This window comes from Oculina patagonica, chromosome 4, assembly GCF_052425735.1.
Source record: "Oculina patagonica isolate OP01 chromosome 4, crgOcupat, whole genome shotgun sequence".
In the NCBI taxonomy this organism is placed as follows: domain Eukaryota; kingdom Metazoa; phylum Cnidaria; class Anthozoa; order Scleractinia; family Oculinidae; genus Oculina; species Oculina patagonica.
In genome coordinates this window covers 11,160,708-11,182,751 of record NC_135761.1, presented here as the reverse complement: position 1 = coordinate 11,182,751, position 22,044 = coordinate 11,160,708, and the positions used below count along the sequence as shown (strand labels likewise).

The 22,044-nt window shown below is 37.9% G+C and overlaps 2 protein-coding genes across 2 annotated transcripts; one reads left to right on the top strand and one right to left on the bottom strand.

Annotated features, from left to right (window-relative positions):
- Nucleotides 1–448: 448 nt before the first annotated feature.
- On the bottom strand, nt 449–21,906 carry LOC144651420 (uncharacterized). The gene is made up of 16 exons (XM_078511351.1): nt 21,265–21,906; nt 18,609–18,757; nt 17,632–17,883; nt 16,918–17,082; nt 15,833–15,946; nt 14,169–14,294; nt 13,889–13,985; nt 13,261–13,479; nt 11,733–12,109; nt 11,136–11,303; nt 10,337–10,447; nt 9,920–10,039; nt 3,782–3,872; nt 3,110–3,484; nt 993–1,989; nt 449–607 (listed from the first exon to the last, which is right to left on the bottom strand). The coding sequence occupies exons 1-15, from the start codon at nt 21,347–21,349 to the stop codon at nt 1,265–1,267; spliced, it is 3,174 nt and encodes a 1,057-aa protein (XP_078367477.1). The 5' UTR covers nt 21,350–21,906; the 3' UTR covers nt 449–607; nt 993–1,264.
- LOC144651511 (uncharacterized) lies at nt 6,978–8,954 on the top strand. The gene is made up of 2 exons (XM_078511472.1): nt 6,978–7,048; nt 7,229–8,954. Exon 2 carries the CDS (start codon nt 7,329–7,331, stop codon nt 8,658–8,660), a length of 1,332 nt encoding a protein of 443 aa, XP_078367598.1. The 5' UTR covers nt 6,978–7,048; nt 7,229–7,328; the 3' UTR covers nt 8,661–8,954.
- Nucleotides 21,907–22,044: the final 138 nt, after the last annotated feature.

The window sequence follows — 22,044 nt, the reverse complement described above, 5'->3', positions numbered from 1 at the left end:
TTTATGACCCCACCCCCGAAAAAGCGTAACAAGTTAAATTTCGAATATCAGAAAAATGATAACAAAAATAATGCTAGTGTATATTGATGGATGTGATTGTTACTGTGTCTATTTACTGCCGGGTTACCTTTGTTTATTATATTTGGTGGAATGGTTTTGATGCTGTTCGGTACATAAAAAATGTAGGGGGGTCCAGGGGCATGTTTCCCTGGGAAAATTTTTATTTTTCGAACCCCAGAAACGTTCTTTTAGGCATTTTGGTAGAAGTTTTGCACTATTTTAGTTCCCATCATACAACACTTAAAAAGGTAATTATCTTGAATCTCTCCCCTACTCCCCCCGCACACCTTAAAGCCATAATTTTTTGGCCTGGCCCCTCTCAAATCCCACCATTCCTCGCCCCACCCCCCCCCCCCCCCACCCCATAAACAATGAACGGTATAGTTAAATTTGTTAATTATTTTTGTTTTAAATGAAGATTTGATCAGTAAATAACAGTAATAAGCTCGTTTCCTTACAATAACTTGAACAAATCAAACTCGCTGTATGAGTCGATTTGTGCCTGGCTACATTACTACTGAAATAAAGCTGTCACTTTAATCGATAACTATTTGTAATTAGTTTTTTTTAGGACAGTAGGAAATTATTTTATATTTTAGATCTGTGACATTTGTACTTCCTTTTAGATTTTAATACTTTTTTATTTGCCATTTTTAACCTTAGTTAGTAGTATTTTAATTCTTGTCCTAGTTTTTAATCTTAGTTAGCATACAACATAGGTTTTGTCTTTTTATTGTATTTTAGATTTTAATGCATTTTAATGTTTAACATTTATTTTTTCAGAGGACCCTCCTGAAAACCACCCCCTAGGTGATTGGAGGCCTCCTCTTAAAATATTATTTTTTATTATTATTATTATTATTATTATTATTATTATTATTATTATTATTATTATTATTATTATTATTATTATTATTATTATTTCGGTCTACATCCGTTGCTAACTGGAAGAGAGTTTCTAAAAATTTTTGTGGCAACAAAGTGAAAAAATTATACCCCTAATTTCTAACAGCCTCACATTTCTTTGTTTTTTCTTTTAAAATGTATGTTACTATGAATTAGTTTCGCGGCCTATCATTTTTGTAATTCGTTCATTCCTAACCTTAAATGATTACTACAAATCCTACGCCTAGCCAGTATTTTTGCGTCTGTAAAGCTAATGTTGATTGTGCTTGTTTGGAAAACTACATCAAGATGACAGTGTTCATGCTTTTCCATAGCATTTCAGTTTTCCCAGTGTGTGGTAACCTTGCTCGGGACTGGATACATCCCCAAACCTCAGCTGTGTAACTGGAAGATGTGTCTTGTCAGTGAGGAGACCGCTGTCTTCACGCCATACATAGTCATTCTTATCACAGTTACAAGGAAGACTGGGGTCTGCACATGAGTTGGTCATTCCGCATGCGCACTTGCCACTACCAGGTGATGCTCCACCCCAGTACGTCATCTTATTAGAATCACGTGACACCCACCACGACATATCCCCGTACGCCCTCATATATGATTCATAACACTCATACTTGATAAACTGTTTACAGTGTGAGGAGACTCTGGTAAGACTCGCCAGCTGAGACAGACTCGCTCCTGTGTAATGAATGTCACGTGAATAACAACCAGGAGATTCACATCCCTGCACGTGCGTTCTGCTTTCACTGTCGTGACTTATCACTGTCACGCCAACTCCATTCTTGTCATTCATGTCACAGTAAACTGTAAATGGTGCCAGGCCTCCCGCGCCATCTGGATCAATGACGTAATTTCCGCTCACACTGCTGACGTATTTCCTGATCACAGAACAGGAACCATAGTAACATATCAAGTCATCACCAATGTAACCGTGGTTACACTTGCACGAGTATGATCCACGTTCATTTGTACAGCTAGCATGCTGATGACACTCATTTGTCTGTCGTTCGCATTCATTTAGGTCTGTTGAACAGACAAGATGAATTTAAACTAAGCTTAACAATAAAAATAAAAATAATATAATCAAAAAGGCGTGTTTATATTAAATGGCAAACAAAAGGTGAGCTAATTTAAACTGGTAATAGTAATTCTCCTTACAGATTGTCAGTCAAACATGTCAAACATTTCCTTGAACGTTAGTAGAGAGAATGTGGCGTCAGATGAAGACAATGTAAACTGACAGTAAGATTTCGTTTATTCTCTTCAAAATTATGTTTAAAAGGAGAAATTAGAGAATAGTTATTATTGTAATAAAAGGGTTAATCACAATGTATTTAATTTTTCAACTGTTCCTGGACACTCCAATCTTCTATTACTAGGCAACTGTGAATAATTTTAGCCATCGATGCTCCTCTGTAGCCACTGCATGGCTTACTTCGAATTTTCAATACTGACTTAAAATTGTTTTCTACCATGTACGGCTTTAACCTACCTTCCTCTACAACACGAAAAGAAAACAACGTGATAAAGCATCTTTTATTCAACTAATCCGTGAATGCTCGAATTAGCGCCCGGACGCTTATTTAATTTTCTGAGGTGAAAGGGGGCGTTTATTGAAATGGGACGCTTATTTTATTTATCAATTTTCACCCTCAAATGACATTAGCTTTATTTCTAGTAGACCGACACTGTAACATAATAACTAAAAAAAAAACGTGTAGTAGCAAATTTGTTTTTGTGAAACTTGAGCCTAAAACGTTCTTAAGACGTTTTTTAGACGTTCTTAATCAGGTGGTGATTGAAGTCACTGGAGGCAGGAAACTTAATTAGAAATTGCCTCATATAATTTAGGCGCGAAGTTTAACGAGGAAGCTACTAATGTGAATGCATTCACATTGTTTTCTTTTTTCCTCAAGGAAATGAAAGTAAATCTGTGCGACTTTGAAGGACTTTAAAGAACATCTGTACTGTTATGTCATATTAATAAAAATTCTTCTTTTGTAGGGGAGGGTGGGGGAGGGGGGCGTTTATTCAATATTTTTGATTTTGGGGGGCGCTTATTTGAAGCTGGGTACTAATTCGAGCATCGCATTCGGCCTCATCGATTTGTATTCGGTCTAATAAACACTGATTGACATCTTACCTTTCTTACAAGTATACTGATGACAATCGCTGCACTGCACGTCATTCCACTCGTAGCTGTGTTGCACACTAAGTGCGTGAACACAATCTTCTCCTCTGAAATTATTTGGCTGATTTTGAGCCCAAGCCGTAAAGTTTCCTTCTCCTCGATCCGCCCAAGTGAAGTTGCCTTCCACAAATCGATCATTCAACCCCAGCCAAGACTTTGCACCATTGTGTCGATGCTGCAAGTACACATTCTCTTCATTGCTGCTGACATCAACAAGGACGGAGTCTTCTTGTCGACATTTTTGCAATGCTGTGGTCCAGTTGACACATGTTTGACTTGTAAAGTAGCAGAAGCCATTAAAATAGTCCCATCCAGGATCACAAATATCTGCCAAAATAGCAAACATCTGTTGGCTGTTTGTCTTAATACATGTAAGTGAAAGCAGGTTATTTCTTAGTTAATCCTTACTAAGTAAATAAAAGCTGTGTTGAGGCATCCCCAGCGGGTTCATGGAACAAGGGAAAATCACCATAAAATAATTGGGAACAAAAGAACAAAGCAAAACAAAGCTAAATATCGACAAATTACTTCTTGGTAACAAGGGGAAAAAGAGGAAATTTTCCTCTTAAAAAAGGGAACAGGGATCCCCTCCCCTACCCTGTGTGACCTTCAGTATTCACTAACCTGTAAGGACCACATAGCTAACTGACACAGGATCATATCTTGTCTCGTACAATTCCTTGACACAGGCTCTGAATCCAGAGGCGTTCATGTTCTGCAATTGCATAAAGTTAACAATAAGTGAAGGCTACTACTACCACACCACTGCCATTACCACACCAACCCACTGCCATTTGTAAACACTGCACAACTTGCTGCTGCTACTACTGTTACCACTTAACTGCTAATGTCTAAAGCTTCATTATCGACCGCTTTATCCATAATTGTCAGTGTACGTTGTTATAACTTCGTTTTATTGTATTTTAGATTTTAATGTATTTTAATGTTTAACATATATTAGTAGGGGAAAAACAGGGATACTGCGACATGCGGCGGCGGCGGTAATGACATCACAATACCCCAGGTGACGTCATAGTTCCCCCAGGGGTGACATCATCATCATCATCTAAAAATACATCCCACAATCGTCTCTTTTTGCGGTGGAATTCATTAAAATGATGACATCACCATCTAAAAATAGTATATTCCTCTCAATCATTGGTTTTTGGGGTGTAATTTAAAAATAGAATAGTGACGTCACAATGCCACAGTGGTAAACGTCATAAAAATGATGAGATCATAATTTAAAAATAGAATAGGGACATTATTGCCTTCATCTTGTTTATTGTCGCAAAATAAAATAAAATTGTGATATAGGTTAAAGAATCTGCATTCAGAAGTCTTTTTTAGAGGCAAAATTATCGGTATATTTAAGCTTTGTGGAGCAGCCGACCGAAAAGTCTTGGGAGCGATTATTTCTCGTTTCCATTCTAACTCGGGCGATAGTTCGAATATAATGTATGCAGGTTGGCGCAATGTTTTGCTGTGAAAGACCAAAGTGGCATTTTCATAGTCTCGCATATTTGGATCATCTCTGGTAAGTTTTTGCTTCTAGTCCAAACAAGAATTAAATAACTTCGTGAACCTCAATCAACTAACGCCAAGATTTGTTGCACGCGAATTCGCGTTTAATTAATTCGAATTCAACTTGAACTATTAATTAGTTTACGAAATCAACAGTTCACTGGCACTTTTTTGTGTAACGAAATTACCTTTGTAAAGTTCAATGATGTCATGGTTTAATTTTCTACTCCATGGCGGTAGCGGTTTTCAGAATTTCACAGTACAGGCATAAGTACCGATTCATTTCGGTCAAAGTTAGTTTTTAGCTTTGTAATTATTCAAGTTGTCTTGTCGCATACATTTAGTACTGCTAACATACCGGTAATTGTTTTTTAAAACAATGGTAAAGACTCGATGTGCTCTAGTGAACAAAGCATAAAACAATAGAGTGAACGCGCTTCAGTGACTTCGGATATAAACACAAGTTTTCGGTTAATAATAAGACACTTAACGCACAGATTGTAATTCAAGCAAACTTTTATTCCGATCGTTCAACATGGCATTACAATGATTTAATTTAATCGTCTTCGTCCTCCTCATTGCTTGGGGGAAAAAATGTGGATTTTGATGTCTTCACGTTCTTGTGTGTTATAGTTCCGCAATCGTAACATCGACGCAAAGTATCCTTTCCGTGCTTTCGATCAAGAGGGATTTCGTGCTTACATATAGGACAAATTTTATAGTTATCTTCCCAAAAGCACTTCGGGCATTTCATGATCGCAGTATCATATACATTGGAACCCTCGCAGTGTTCACATGGAGAACTAGCTTTTGTCTGAATTACATTTTCGAAATCGCTATTCTCGGCTTCTTTATCGCTGTCGCTCTCGCTCCCTTGAGATTCCTCATCTCCACTACCCTCCTCAGAAGCTGTTCCCTCCTCTTCACTACTGCCAGTTGAGTTATTGTCATCCTCCTCTTCCTCTTTATCACGATAGGCTTGTTCTTTTTGTAATATATCGCTTAGAACTTTCTTATTCTTTATCAAACGCTTATTTACTCCCAGCTCCGCCAGTCCCTCTGAAAAGGTATTGAGTGCGCGGGGTTTGGCTACATCATCGTTATGTGGAAGTAGCACATACTCGACCAGTTCTGAAATGTTTGTTACTGGTATTATGCGTTGATTTCGGAGTAATTGTCCGCGTGGTGTCCAAAACAAGATATCTTTGGAGGTGGCCATGCTATGCAGCAGTTCAGAAGCATACTTTCTAGACACAGCTTGGGAAAGATTATTTAAAACATCTTTTATCCGGGGTTCCTCGTCATCGCTCTCGTCATCAGAGGTTGTGCTATCTTCTTGTCCGCTTTCCTCCTCTTCGTCGTCCCAGGTTATCTTTCTCTTCATATTGACCAGCACTCGTTAAAAGCAAGATATAAATGATCAATTTTAAGGATGCAGCTATGCTCTTATAACATAAGAAGTCCCAAACTACTTATAACAGGGGTTAATAATTCTTGAATAAAGCCTCCACCCTCTTGTACAAGAATTCGTTTCTTTGTCTTGAAGGGAACATTTGGTTCAACGAGGTTGACTAGATCATCCTTGTAGGGTATCACTTTACGCTTATCTTCTTCAGAGATTGGTATGTTTTCCTTGAGAACGTTATAAATAAGTTGCACTAATGCGTGCATCTGTTGTGGAGTGGCTGTCTTAAGAAGAAACTGGCGTTGATGAGAAGGACAGTCAGCTAAAAGTTGAAGGAAACCTCGATTGTTCTTTACTACACGAGTCATGATTATAGAATGAACTAACGGTAGTAAGGTTTTTCTTTATAATTAATAGTGGTGGTGGTGGAGTTAAACAATAGAAATGTGGTGGTGGTGGAGTTAAACAATAGAATTGTGGTGGTGGTGGTGGTGGTGGAGTGAAACAATAGAATTGTGGTGGTGGTGGAGTTAAACAATAGAATTGCGGTGGTGGTGGTGGAAGTGGTGGTGGTGGTGGTGGTGGAGTTAAACAATAGAATTGTGGTGGTGGTGGTGGTGGTGGAGTTAAACAATAGAATTGTGGTGGTGGTGGAGTTAAACAATAGAATTGTGGTGGTGGTGGTGGTGGTGGTGGTGGTGGTGGAGTTAAACAATAGAAATGTGGTGGTGGTGGAGTTAAACAATAGAATTGTGGTGGTGGTGGTGGTGGTGGAGTGAAACAATAGAATTGTGGTGGTGGTGGAGTTAAACAATAGAATTGCGGTGGTGGTGGTGGAAGTGGTGGTGGTGGTGGTGGAGTTAAACAATAGAATTGTGGTGGTGGTGGTGGTGGTGGAGTTAAACAATAGAATTGTGGTGGTGGTGGAGTTAAACAATAGAATTGTGGTGGTGGTGGTGGTGGTGGTGGTGGTGGAGTTAAACAATAGAATTGTGGTGGTGGTGGTGGTGAAGTTAAACAATAGAATTGTGGTGGTGGTGGTGGAGTTAAACAATAGAATTGTGGTGGTGGTGGTGGAGTTAAACAATAGAATTGTGGTGGTGGTGGTGGAGTTAAACAATAGAATTGTGGTGGTGGTGGAGTTAAACAATAGAATTGTGGTGGTGGTGGTAGTGGAGATACAATATAATTGTGAAACATTGCACAGAAATTTAGTTCTCGTTAAGTTGTGAGGGAGTTGATATGAGTTGGTCCTGTCCTATATGTCAAAAGGATTTTTCAAGGAAAGATAGCATGCAAAGACACATGAGCAGTAAACATAGTACTTCCGGTTTTCCTCCATTTCAAGCTATGTCGATTTCTCGAGAAAAGTGTCAGCGGTTTCACTTGGGGCATCCGTTTACCTGTATGGTGGCGGGAATGACAGGTTCGGGTAAGACGCTCTGGGTTAAATCTTTGTTGCAACAGGCTCACAAGACAATTCACCTACCCCCTGAGAGGATTGTTTGGTGCTATTCCCAATGGCAGCCCGCTTATAGCGAGTTGTTGATGACGATACCTGGAATTGAATTTAGCAAGGGTATCCCTGAGACCTTAGAACAAGATTCCTACTTTGATGTTAATATACGAAACTTGATTGTCATCGACGACCAAATGATCGAAGCCGGAAGTGATAACCGAGTCGTGAACCTGTTTACTAAAGGATCTCATCATCGCAACTTGAGTGTCATTTACATTGTGCAAAACCTGTTCCATCAAGGCAAAGGCACTCGAAGCATCAGATTAAACAGCCATTACTTGGTACTTTTCAAAAACCCCCGCGACAAACTGCAGATTTTGACACTAGCAAAACAAATGTATCCAGGACAAACTGCTTGGTTTATGAAACAGTACGAAGACGCGGTACAAAGACCATTTGGTTATCTGTTTGTTGATCTTAAACCAACCACTCAGGAAAGTTGCAGATTGCGAACAAATGTATTACCTGGTGAAGAACGATTCGACAAAGGCGAAGTAGAAGGCAACGTTTCTAAGAAACTAGTGCAATATCTTAAGCAGCAAAACTTGATGACTCCTCCGGTAATTTCGGAAATGCAACGCTTGCAGAACAATATGGATGGCTTTCTCTCTCGTAGAGACCTTGCAGAAGACGAAAAAGCAAGGCAATACATGCAGCTGCAAAACAGGTTTTTGACATACAAACACCAGCTCAATTCTATACCAGAAGCAACCCAAGAGCAGAAACAAATATCTACCGCAGGCAACTTACCAACAGTGCCAACCCCCCTTCAAGAATCACCGGTAACAATACCAGCAGCTCCTGTTCAAACGCCAAACCAACAAGTAATTACTTCCATGGCAACTTCTACTCCCTTACCTCCCTCCCCTCCTCCATCGATCTTGACACCTCCTCCCACGGTGGAATCATTATCTCCGCCTAAAAAGCGGAAACGACCTCAAATCCGATTCGTAAATTACTGGGATGATGAACCGAAAAGACCTTCCAGACGCTCCCGGCGAATACATAAAAACTCGCCTTACAAATCTTACGAAGGACAAGAAGAGGATTATTAAATTAAATCATTGTAATGTTGAACGATCGAAATAAAAGTTTATTTTACTTACAATCTGTGTGTTTAGTGTTTTATTATTAACCGAACACTCGTGTTTATATCCGAAGTCACTGAAGCGCGTTCACTCTATTGTTTCATGCTTTGTTCACTAGAGCACATCGAGTCTTTACCATTGTTTTAAAAAACAATTACCGGTATGTTAGCAGTACTAAATGTATGCGACAAGACAACTTGAATAATTACAAAGCTAAAAACTTTGACCGAAATGAATCGGTACTTATGCCTGTACTGTGAAATTCTGAAAACCGCTACCGCCATGGAGTAGAAAATTAAACCATGACATCATTGAACTTTACAAAGGTAATTTCGTTACACAAAAAAGTGCCAGTGAACTGTTGATTTCGTAAACTAATTAATAGTTCAAGTTGAATTCGAATTAATTAAACGCGAATTCGCGTGCAACAAATCTTGGCGTTAGTTGATTGAGGTTCACGAAGTTATTTAATTCTTGTTTGGACTAGAAGCAAAAACTTACCAGAGATGATCCAAATATGCGGGACTATGAAAATGCCACTTTGGTCTTTCACAGCAAAACATTGCGCCAACCTGCATACATTATATTCGAACTATCGCCCGAGTTAGAATGGAAACGAGAAATAATCGCTCCCAAGACTTTTCGGTCGGCTGCTCCACAAAGCTTAAATATACCGATAATTTTGCCTCTAAAAAAGACTTCTGAATGCAGATTCTTTAACCTATATCACAATTTTATTTTATTTTGCGACAATAAACAAGATGAAGGCAATAATGTCCCTATTCTATTTTTAAATTATGATCTCATCATTTTTATGACGTTTACCACTGTGGCATTGTGACGTCACTATTCTATTTTTAAATTACACCCCAAAAACCAATGATTGAGAGGAATATACTATTTTTAGATGGTGATGTCATCATTTTAATGAATTCCACCGCAAAAAGAGACGATTGTGGGATGTATTTTTAGATGATGATGATGATGTCACCCCTGGGGGAACTATGACGTCACCTGGGGTATTGTGATGTCATTACCGCCGCCGCCGCATGTCGCAGTATCCCTGTTTTTCCCCTACTTATATTTTCTCAGAGGACCCTCCTGAAAACAACCCCATAGGTGATTGGAGGCCTCCTCTTAAAATATTATTTATTATTATTATTATTATTATTATTATTATTATTATTATTATTATTATTATTATTATTAAATTAACAAAGTTTTACCTCAATCCATGCTGTTATACCGTTGTGGACTGGTGCCGAGTTTCCACTTGCTGTTGTGCTGTGATTGGCTGACACAAGAACTGATGGTGTTGTGTTATAACTTCGTTTAAACTGCACAAACTGTAATATAACAAATGATAAAACCTCAATAAGCTGTTATTTGAGTGGTTATTATCTAAGGACATTTTATTGGTCTGTATAGAGGCTGAGTTAGTTTCTGTACGCCCAAACGCAATGCACTTAAGCATGGTATTGACAGGGAATTATTTCTGACAACTTCATACATCATTTGTTTCCCAATAATATAATTAGTCCGAGTTAACCAAAAAGTAAACAACTGCACTGATAAAGTTTCTTTTTATTCTGCCTTCCACGCAGCCTGTTGATTTCTTTCCATGCACTTTTCTGTAAACTTACCTCGCAGTAAGCGTTGTTATTTTCATCTGTTGGTGGTTTGGTGTTTGGAAACTTGACAGAGCCATGTTCAGTAAAGAGCGGCTTGTGTAGTTTAGTAAACGCCAACCAGTTCTGCAATAAAATGCAATGGACTTGGTTTGAATAAACAGAACACCATTATAAAAGCTTCCGTATTTTCTTTAATCACATTTATGGAGCTGGCAACTAAAGTTGATCTAAACGTGATGACTGGGGTTTCTAAATGCAATCCGTTTTTAGATTCAAGTTCATGTCTACGGTCTACCACTAAAAGCTTCGCGTTTTTCTTCTATACCGCGTCTTACAAATTACATTAACACATACTTGATCGAGCTAGTCCTAGATTAGTGCGAAGTTTTAGCGAGATTTTCTGTTTATATTTTTGCTTTCCTTCAGTTTTAACGTTGATTTATTTTTAACTTAAACCAGAGGAACACTTTCATACGAGATAATACAAAAATATATATATATATATATTATTATTATTATTTAGATAAATTGAAACCTCGATTTGTTTTTAATTCCTGGACTAGCGATATTCGGCTTTAGAACAATCAGGCCCTGTTTTGCAACATTTTTTTTTACGAACTCGATGTGCAACTACCATTTACAAGAAGGAGTTTAACAACAACTTGCAAAAGACAGAGGTCAGAATGAAAGTCGGTTATTTAATTTTTTTAAGCAATTTGCTAACGGGTTGTAGGTGGTTAAATGGTTAACCTTTCTCTTCACATATAACTTAACTAAACTATTGGTTGTGTTATTTTTCAAAAGTACGTACCACGCTAATATCTTCATGCTTTCCACCAAAGTTTTGTAATTCTCGGAGACAGACTTTAAATGAGTCCTTGGTTACATCCTCTGTCCAGATCAGCGCGGCATCATACTCCTTTCCGGTCCTTAAATGTTCTGACGTCACGAGAACTAAAGGCTCCTCCTTAAACTTGTCCTGCGTTAAGAAACAATAAGATAGATAATATAAGAAATTATATGACATCTTTTTTACTCATAATGGGAAGAATGGCTTCTTCGTACTGCTGGTGAAGAAACGACGTCATGAGATGTCTATTTAAACCACGAGCGACGCGTGAACTTTTAATGCAAAACTTTTTAATTTTTGTAAAACTAGCTCTTGTTTTGTTGTTGTTTTTTTTAAGAGTGTAGACCAAGGAAGAATGTAGTCAATTTGGAAAGGATATACTCAATTGCTGCTTTTTACCGGTTAAAGAATACAACTGTTTCTCCCATACAAAACCTTATGCTTTTACTGTTCCTATTTTGAAGTTGGGATACTAGAGCTTCAAGATTTCAAGGAGTATGTTGAAATCTTACAAAATTTATTACATTTTTGAAAAAAAAAACATAAAAACAATCCAACCTTGGGAAAAGTCACATCTGCGCAATTTGTTCCAGACCACCATTTCTTGATCTTGATGTTTCCCGTCATTCCTTTGGGCGGTGCTCCCTGATACGCCAGCCAACCAACTGTTGCAAATGGATTGAAGTTCTTGCTCTTTCTCCCAGATTGCATTGCGCAAACTGTGAAGTTCTTCGTATTGATATTTTCAGTCCAGGAAGTTATGGCGTCGTGCACTCTTTCAGAATCGTTCAGATTCATATGATTGACTGTTATCTGTACATGAACTTGCTTGTCCGGATAAAACCGGTATGGCGGGAAAGCGACCGTCTGGCAGCTTGAATCAGACCACTTTGGAACACGAAGAAGTTCAACACGACCACGCTCAATTGGAAAACCTGTTTAAAAAATTAAAATGACTTATTTTAATCATTTGCTATGGTTTTCAACGCTCGAGTAACAATAGGCCCGTAACCAGGATTTTTTATGGGGGGGGGGGGGTGCTTTTGAGCGCCGCAGGTGCGATAACGTAGGGGGGTTCTAGGGGTATCCTTCCCTAGGAAATGTTGAAAAAATAAGTTATTTTGAAAAAAAATAGGTTATCAGAGACAGCATTTCATGCGTTTTGACAGGCAGTTTGTTAGGGAAAAAAGGCAGGTAAAAGTAAAGGTAACAACGACAATAATTCTGGTACACTTTAAAAATCAAATCATATTTTTCGAAACAGAAACTTGAAAACGTAACTTACAATTTATTTAGCTAACAATGACGGCAGTACATAGAAGAAAAACAGGAAAAAGATAGCTTTCATCATTTCTGTGTCAAATGGTAATTACATAAATCAGCCAGAGTCGGTATTTTTATCTTTTAGCACTGTGGCAAGCTCCAACCTTCTTGGATGCTTCCGAGCCCAATGAACAAGTACCCAGTCTCTCTCGACTAGGAAGGACATTAAGTGGAACGTATCGTTAAAATTAACCTAGAATCGCACAATGTGGTCCAAAACGTACGACACGACTTTACAAATGGTGGGCCTTCAACCCAAAAGATTATATTGAATGTAAATAGTCGAAGTACAGAAATACCATTTCCCTTCATTTATTTTAAATTTGTTTTTCACAATGAGCGGACATCCAAGGCTCGTGGGGGGGCGGGGGGGGGGTGATGCGGACGCACCCATCGCACCTCCCTCCCTACGGGCCCGAGAAAACATGATAAAAGGATTTTAAAAGAGACAGTGGGCATTTTCTAAGCCATTTCTTTTGGCTTTAATTTCAATTCAACTTCAATTTGGATAATGTGTAAATCAGTGAACAAGCGATGCATAAGATAAAGATGACAAAATCTGCATTGAGTTTTTGAGCAAGGATAAACGTTACTCTTTTAATTCTTCCCTCTGGGCAAATAGGCTATCCTATCCAAGGAGAAAACAAAAGTATTACTAGTCTTTTTACACAGCAAAACCCCCAGTTACCCGTTTGCATCAATAAGCCAATTGGCATTTGCGATTCATGAGGTTGTGCAGAATTTTACAGACACCCTGACTTACCCTCACAGCTTCCTGGGTGGTACACAAGATTATTCTCAAGTCCTCTACAGTAGTTCAACTCGTGCCAGCATTTGTTGTCGTATGTTGTACCATTCGCGGTGCACACTGGGTCCTGATAGGAAGGACAGTCTTCATAACACACACAGCGAGCTTCATAGGCGCTGTAAGTTTTACAAACGCCAAATGAAGGACAATGCACGCCCAGACATGGATTGAGATCTGTAAAACAAAGGAGCAAGATTGAGTCTTATATTTGCCCCAGAAGATGGACAATGCACTTCACGAAATGTATCGATCGAGATCTGTTAAACAAAAGAGTATTGGTAAAAAAACAAGTTGTACTTATACCGCTTTCAAGACTAGCTGCATTACAATTCCATTTTATAATTTAACTAAAACAGATAATATACTGGATAACTCTCGTGATCAAGTTTGAACGATCTATTTTTAGAACTGCAGGATAGGTGCACGACTGAGCATCATCAGTTATAAATAATTCATTGTTAATTTTTAGATCGCTCCAACTTTTTTACAAGGTGATCACTTGATTAATCAGAGGTATGAACATTTAAATAAGTCAGCCTTAGTTTTAGCCAAGTTTTAGATTAAAGATAGCATAGTAACTAACCTCCAATTACAACATAACTAACAGACAAAGGGTCGTGTTGGGCTCCCGTTCCACTCAGGTCTTTTACGCACATCCGCATGGATGTGAGTCCAACTTCCTAAAATGGAAATAAAATGTTAACTGGAGTATTGCGAGTTTTTATCATTGTTTTTATGTGGGTCCAGTTGTAATACATTTCTAACAGGCTCAAAAGTGTCTCTTGGGTGTTAACGCGTAGTTGTTCAAAACATTAATGAGGGCCAAACTGCCATAAATTCATGCAAAAAAAGCTATGTCCTACCTCAACCCATGCCGTGATAATGTTGTGTTCTGGTAAAATGCAGTTTTTAACTTTCCGATCGTAATAGTGATTGACAGACACAAGGACAACTGGCGATGTATAGAATGTTGTGTTGAACTGCACTTCCTGTGAACAGAAATAGACAAAAAAAGGCGTCATTTGATGCAAAGAAACGGTACATAGTGCACTGAAGTGGCAGTATTTTCCTCTATGGTGAAACTTTACACTCAAAAAATATCACACGACAATCTTGAAACCATCACATTTATGAAATCATTGGTTGAAGACATTAACTTGTTCGTTGGATCTTATACTAATTGGCAAAAGCTCATAATTTGAGACTTATACAAATCAAAGGCACTTCGAGCAACCTCATGGTAATTCGATGAATGTAGTGCCGACCTCCGCATTTTTTGCTAAATAAGTGACCAATAAAGTAAAGCAATCTCACTTTGCTTTATTTTTCCACGTGAGTTGCGTCATTGATGACTCGTGCTCTCGGGCGTCGTAGCGCTATGAGAATATGTTTACTTTTCTGTCACACGTATAGCGTTATTTTTTGAGAAGCGGATAAAATTTGAGAGAAAAGATACGCCCGAGCACTTCGTGTATATGCTCGACTCAAAAAGATGAAAAACGGATGACGTGACACGAGGTGAAGTGACGCGAAACAAAAACGTGCCGTTGATGTGGTGTTAACTAAAACACGTCACATGGCGAATGTAATATTTTTTTCATATAACAATTTAAGCGTAACTATATGTAGTTCATAGCGGCTTTCAGTAAGGTCACAACCTCACTTAATTTGCCTTTGAATGTTTTCTTGCGTGAATGGGTCATTGGTAGTTTTTTTTCTTCAAATAAGCGTTCAATAATGTAACACAATCTCACTTTATTTCCCTGTGAATGTTTTATTTTTCCATGGGAATTGCGTCATGATGGTTCGTGCTCTCAGGCTTCCTAGCGCGAATTCTATTTCATCACAAAAATATTTAAGTGTAACCTTTGATCCTTTTTAGCATTAAGTAAATTTGTTTTGTGAATATGTTTACTTTTCTGCCAGCACGTATAGCGTTATTTTACGAGCGAATAAAATTTGAGAGAAAGATGAGCGTTTCTGCACGACTCAAAAAGATGAAGAACGGATGACGTGACACGAAGATGATGTGACGCGAAACAAAAACGTACATGAATGTTGTGTTTACTAAAACGCGTCTTTGAATGTTTTCTTACGTGAATGGGACATTGATAGGCTATGCTCTGAGGCTTCGTAGAGCGAATTCTATTCTCTTTTGTCACCAGAGGATAAGTGTAACTGATCCTCTTTCGATTTGTTTTGTGAAAATTCAATTTAGTTCCCTGAATGAGAGAGACCCTGGGTACGAGGTTGGAGAATAATTTGTTTTGACATGCGCTGAATAACGTTTTAAAGAACCTTTCTGTCAGTACGTTCACCGTTAAATGCATGAATTAATTGCGGTTTAATATCAGAATCGCGCGATCGAGTGAGTGAGGGAAACACGTGACTTCGCGAATGATCCCTACAACCTCATTACCATGAGGTAAAAATTAAACAAAACGTGTAAGGTGTTTATTATTTTTGTTTACTGAGATAGGCCTATACACGATGAAGTGATTGACACCTGCTTATCAAATACACTCACTTGACAGAAGCCATAGTTGTCTTCTGCAGTTGGAGTTCCTGTGTTAGGGAAGAACGATTCTCCTGCCAGCGTAAAATTTAAATCAGAGCCGTTGCCATAGAAAGCAAACCAATCCTGTGAGGAAATAAAGAAAAAATGATAGAAAAAATATTTAATATCTCTTATTTCAGCTTATTCCAAATGAGTACCATCAGTGTGGAACAAAGTACAACCAGCCCTGGCGATAAACTACCGAATTCTAGGAAGTTGTAAAAATTGAAACTAAGGTTCTTATTAAATATCCACTGTTCCACCCAAAACATTTGCTAAACAGGCATCGTGTAGCATTGTAAGCTGCAGCAACAAGAGTCATTTTATGGTGGAGTGGTGTGTTAACTTCCGTTATTATCAATACATGCGGCCAAATTGAAAACCGCCCTATTGAAAACACGCGCTTTGCGGGCCGCAAATGACTCCTAGTGCATTAATGCATTAACGGCCCTGCAGCTGATTGGTTCTCAGTTCATCATCCGATTAATTATAACTTTAACCAATCAGCGTCGCTGACGCGGGAAAACCATTCAGGTGCGTACGCAAGAGTCTCGAACAGTTTTTTGCGAAGCGAATTGTGTTCGGTAGGAAAAATCAATGTCTACTTGATGTAAATGGGACAAAATACAGCAAAAAAAAAATCGGATTTAGAAGTAAATGCACAAGGCAAAGAGACAAAAAGAGCAACTCCTTGTTGTCTTGCGAGAAACGAAACATTGTTCACTTGAATTGTGTATCTCCGGTCGAGCTAATTTAGCTAAAGAAGTTGCAGGAATTTTACGCCGAAGTTCAATAGGAAAATGTAAGTTTGTAAAGTATTATTATCCATGAATCAACGCATTGCATATTATTTTCAGAGGCACTGCAACTAGCTCTTTTAGACTACAGTGTCTTTTGTGGCCCTTGCGCTTCGCGATCGGGCCACAAATGACACTACGCGGGCGCAAATGAACAATATTCCCTCAAAAAGTCATTTTACTCCCTTTTCCCATTCTTACATTTATTTAAAGTTAAATCTATGCAACTCACAAAAACGTCCAAATAATTTTACTCACCACAATTGTATCCTGGTGTTTACCGTCGAACTGTAGAAACTCGCGAATGCAAACTTCGAAGGATCCGGGCTTCACATTCTCCAGCCAGATATACATGGCGTCATTAGGCTTTGTACTGCGAGTGTACTTAGCTGAGACAAACACAGAAGGCTTTCCACCAAAACTCTGTATAAATTCAACAAAACTGTGTTAGAATTGATAATAATGAGAGTCAAAGATTTCAAATGATGCAGTTCTATTATAAGCAGTGAAGGAAGAAAATAGGGGCTGAAAAATTACCCGTGCATTATTTTTTAGCACGTTCAAAATGGTAACGATCGATCGAATGAAAGCCCTAAACAGTCCCTTTTCAATTGAATGACGAGATTTCGCTTGCACCTCCTCCCCACTTCATCCCCTATTTCCTTTCAATTACATCTATAATCTGTCATTTTTATAGGATTGTCTAATAGAACTGATGCTAGAAAAACTCGAAAGGAAAGAATAAAAAATAATTCGAAAGCGTTATTTAAAATTGTTGCAATCGTTAAAAGGAGCATTTGTGTGCATTTACATGCATTTACTTTCCACCTTACTCCAATAAATAGTTGCTGAATTTCTTTTTAAATATTTAGCTATCAAAACAAACAAACGAAACTGCAATTTACTGTTCTATTAATAAGCCATACTGATTTATAAACAGTTTTCTCCCTTGTAACGATATTGTTTTCTAACCTGTGATAACGTTACTTTCTTGCATTTGCTTTCTGTTGTCCATATTCCATTAAAAGTAACACTACCATGTGTCATTTGTGGTTGATCTTGGAAAGCCAGCCAGTTGATGATTCCAGTTCCATTTGATCCAATGCCTGACTCACGTGCACACACCTCAAATCCACGTGTACTGACGGATTGAACCCACACAGCAGAAGGAGAGTGAACACGTGAAAACTCTTCACCATGGCCCAATGACACGTGCACCTGAACCTAAAGGACGTAAAATAAAACTTGCATTAGCAACACACATTATATTGAGAAAAATCTCGGAGGTTTCATCTTTCATCTAAGATTAAAACCCGAAAATCACATGGCTGACAACTGAAAGTTTTAAACTTGTATTTTCAATAACGTCTTTCACGAAATGATATCTAAACAAGCAACTAATTTTGCCTAAAAAGCAGCTTTCAAAACATTTTCAAGTCTTGATGTGAACTGGGTATATATCTAGTTAGCAATTGTATTTTTCCTGAACACAAGGACAAAAAAAAACAATTCTTGTCTTAAGTTTAGCTACCACCTCATTTAGCACACTCCTGATTATTTCGAGTTAAAACTATACCCAATTCTATGAAAACATTTTTTTTTTTTTTTCGATTTGCTTGATCTGGTTTAGTGCATAATGCAGCCAGCATTGTCTGGAGCTGAAGTAGACAATTTTCAATTTCCCGTAAACCTGCTGAGCCTTGCATATATTAAGACGCAGTACGGACCACTATTTGGAAGCTTAAGATATCCAGGATGTTGAGGTTTCCTTCGCTGGACTCATGATCATATATTGCGGCATAGCGGAAGACATATTGTCTTTTAGAAACTGGCGATTTCATAAAAACAGCATCAAATTGAACCAATCAAACTTCCCTATAAATACTTTTTTTATGCCCACTGTTTCATTATCGAATTGATTTTCAATTGTTCTGCACTAACACACTAACTTTTTCTGATCCACTGAACACATGAGGAAATGCAACGTTTGTGCAAATAGGCAGTCGACAATTTATAGGAGGTGAACATCCACTGCTGCAGGTCCAGTCTTTAAACGTCCTTGACATATTGAGCTTGCCACTTTGCTGCAGAGAAATCCCTGTACAGACAGAACGACAAACGTCTTTTAGCTGAAATATTTACTGAGAAACGCACATCAACGTAATTTGCTGTATAACGTAATAAAATTTGAGTATACACTACAACATATTGATAGAATAATAAAGAATGTATGCGAGTGAAACACTTTTTATAAAAAGTGCTTTCTTGGTTAGTTTCAACTTTGTTCCCAGACAAATGTTTAACCACTTCTTCAGCTAACAAGAAAGCCTAAGGCTTTTAGACGGACCCAGAAGCGTTTGAATTTCCATTTGTAGTTCTCCATTAAGATAGATAAAAGAAGTGCGTTATGTTGAAGCGTGACATCCGATATACGATACTCGGCTGTCAGCATTAAAGGTCAAAGGCAATTCGATCGCTTTTGAAGACTTTGAAGGAAGGGATGTCAGAGTTGTTTTCTTTCTACTACTAAAACTCATTAAATATAACGTGTCTCTTTCATTTTTATCTCGTTCTGGTCATTTCTTACTGCCCAGCAGTTCTATTTAACTCTGTGGTCTAGGAGAGGATTCCTTGTTGAGTTAAATACATGGAAAACGCGTATGTAACGCACGACATTTTAATCCCTCCAGTGGGAAGCAAGATTATGAACCGGCGGGCACCAGACCACACTCGCGATCGTTTAATCCGTTTCTGTGACTTCCATACATTGTGTTTAATCAAACTGCCACAAATAGCTAGCCGCAATGAGAAAGCAACTTGAAAAAATTCCAATTATTGCATTTGCTACTGACTAAGGCTTTACCATTTATATTCAGTTATCGATCAAGGCAGATTCGTACCTGAGCAAGCAACAGCTTAATTTCCAATTAAATATCTCACAGCCATTTGCAGTGATACAAATAAGTTTCACATTGTCACGAACTGATATGTTTTAGATCTGTTGTGTTTGGAGAGATCAAAAGCATGCACAGTTTTAATTTTCAGCTGAAATTCATTAACGAGATCATGGTTATCAGTTTCCCCGCGCTTTTACAAGGAACGCGAACCACTTAAGGAGAAAATAAGATTGCGAAATTTTAGCCTGATCGTAGATTATTCCGCTTGACGAATAAAAAAGAAAAGCTGTTGAAATTAGAATGATACCAAAGAAAAACAATGCAGAATTAAACTGTTTTTGAGTGGGCTTAGTGATATATTAGCCTCTATAATATTTATAAGTAGCGGATAAAAGGATTCCACATTGAAAAAAAAATTACTTATCCAACCAAATCCTTCAAGGACTTTAAGCCACAGACAAAGGTTTTCTATTTTTGTATTGGCATGATGCGTTCTTGCACGTCCTTACAGATTTCACATGACACTCGCACACACACGAGAAGCACTTCGACTCGTTTCTCTGGCTGTGACGTTTGACTCAAAACTAATGCAGTTACCTCCAAAACCCTCATTACAAATAGGAAGAACGTACAGCTTTCTGCGAAAAGACTTCCGTTAACGTTATCTCCAGCCCCACCCACGACCTCGTCATGCAATTTCTTCCATAAAGAATTATGTGATGAACTATTTCTTGAACGTTTCCTTTAAAAATCGTAGACGGTAAATTTTCAATCAACATAGCCAAAAATTACAATTGCAAATTCAGTCGTTTTCAGAGGCGTAAAAATAGTAATCAGTAACGCAGCTGAAACAAAGTAATAAGATGCGCAGCATGTGACCTTTACTGCATCAGAAACTTTAGTAGTTATCGTCTTCGGAAAAGGAAATTTGTACTGAGCGAGAAAGTGAAGTAAATGGGTCGTGTCTTCTTTTAAACAGTGCTTTGAGATCATTAACAAGATCCTTTCAACAATATCTTTCTAAATTAAATCTCTCAGCTCCTTTACACAAGACTGGTATGTGTCGTCATTGACAAGAAAAAATACCTCAGCTCTAGATCTTTTGCAGAAAATTACCCACATAATGTAATTTTAGTTTCAAAACTGTTCTTTGCTTCATGCGAAAAAAACAAGCAACCGTTTTCCTTTCTAAGTCTTAAGGGGGCGTGTCGACTTCAGTCTGTTGCAAATATAAACGTTCGATAAAAAATTGTACTCACTGTCGTTGTGTCGACAAAATATTATATGCATTTGATTTTCTGAAACATCACAATTTAAAAATACTTGATAAGTGACATTAGTTTTGGGTGTGGGAAACATTCTCGGCTTCCAACGAGTCGAAGAAAAAGACCTCTGCCCGTGCAGAAATACTCATCACCTCTTTAACAGCATAGATATTTGCCTGCCTACGTACAAACATCTCCTATTTCATTTTCTTAACGTTTTTGTTATCTCAAAAAGTGTTCAGTGAAAAGCGTGCAAACGTAAGCAAGCATATGATCAGTATAGAGTTAAAAATTTTGAGGCACAGCCCCAAATGAAACCGCGAAACTTCTTGATGGTTTCAAAGAAACAGAGAGATTATTTTAAAGGAAGGTTGCATAGTGTTGCTTTGAAGTTCATGTAAAGTACTTTTTTCCAGATAATGGTTCACTGATCGTATACTTACCATTCACAGTAAAAGTGAGACTTCCCAGGATGGCCAAATCCAGCAGAAATACAGGCGAAGGTTTAAGATACATTCCCAAGCGCATCTTGACGAGTCAGGAGGTGCACTGTTCTCTGGGCCTGTCAGAGAACTATTTTATAGCAACTCTTTAAACTGGTATCATAAGTAAGAAGAAATATTACGTTTCCACAAGAATGCATTGTTTTCAATTGAATTTCCACAGGTCAGGTTAAAATCACACTGAAGATATCAGGTATAAAATAATTCCTTTAAATGTATCACGAATTGATTAAGAATAAGCAGCAATCATTCAAAAATTGTGAAGTTACTGCACTTTATGCTCAGACATCACAATTAGGTACCTGTGGTATATAAAATAAATCGTGGGTGTCCTGTGTGCTGAAAGTACAAGTCTGCCACAGTTCACTCACTATGAAAGCGATGCGATTGACAATGGCTAAATTTAAATTCGCAGATTGCAAAAGTGATTTTTCAATTTACGACAGGAGGATTAATTTTTATCCCAAAAGACTACAAGAATATTCTGTTTTGTTTTCCAATTAAATAAAGGGGAGAGCGGTACGCGTCCGGCTGGATTCCTTTTTGTTTTTAAACATATTAGGCTTAAAATGAAATGTCTGATTATCTTTCAGTGCTTGAAAGTCAAAAGGCTACCTTAAAGTGGTTTATAAGGATTTGTAATTCAGTCAAGTTTTATTAAGAAATGAGTAAGAATTATCACAGCCAATGGTACTTCAAAATACTTATGACTGGTTTTTA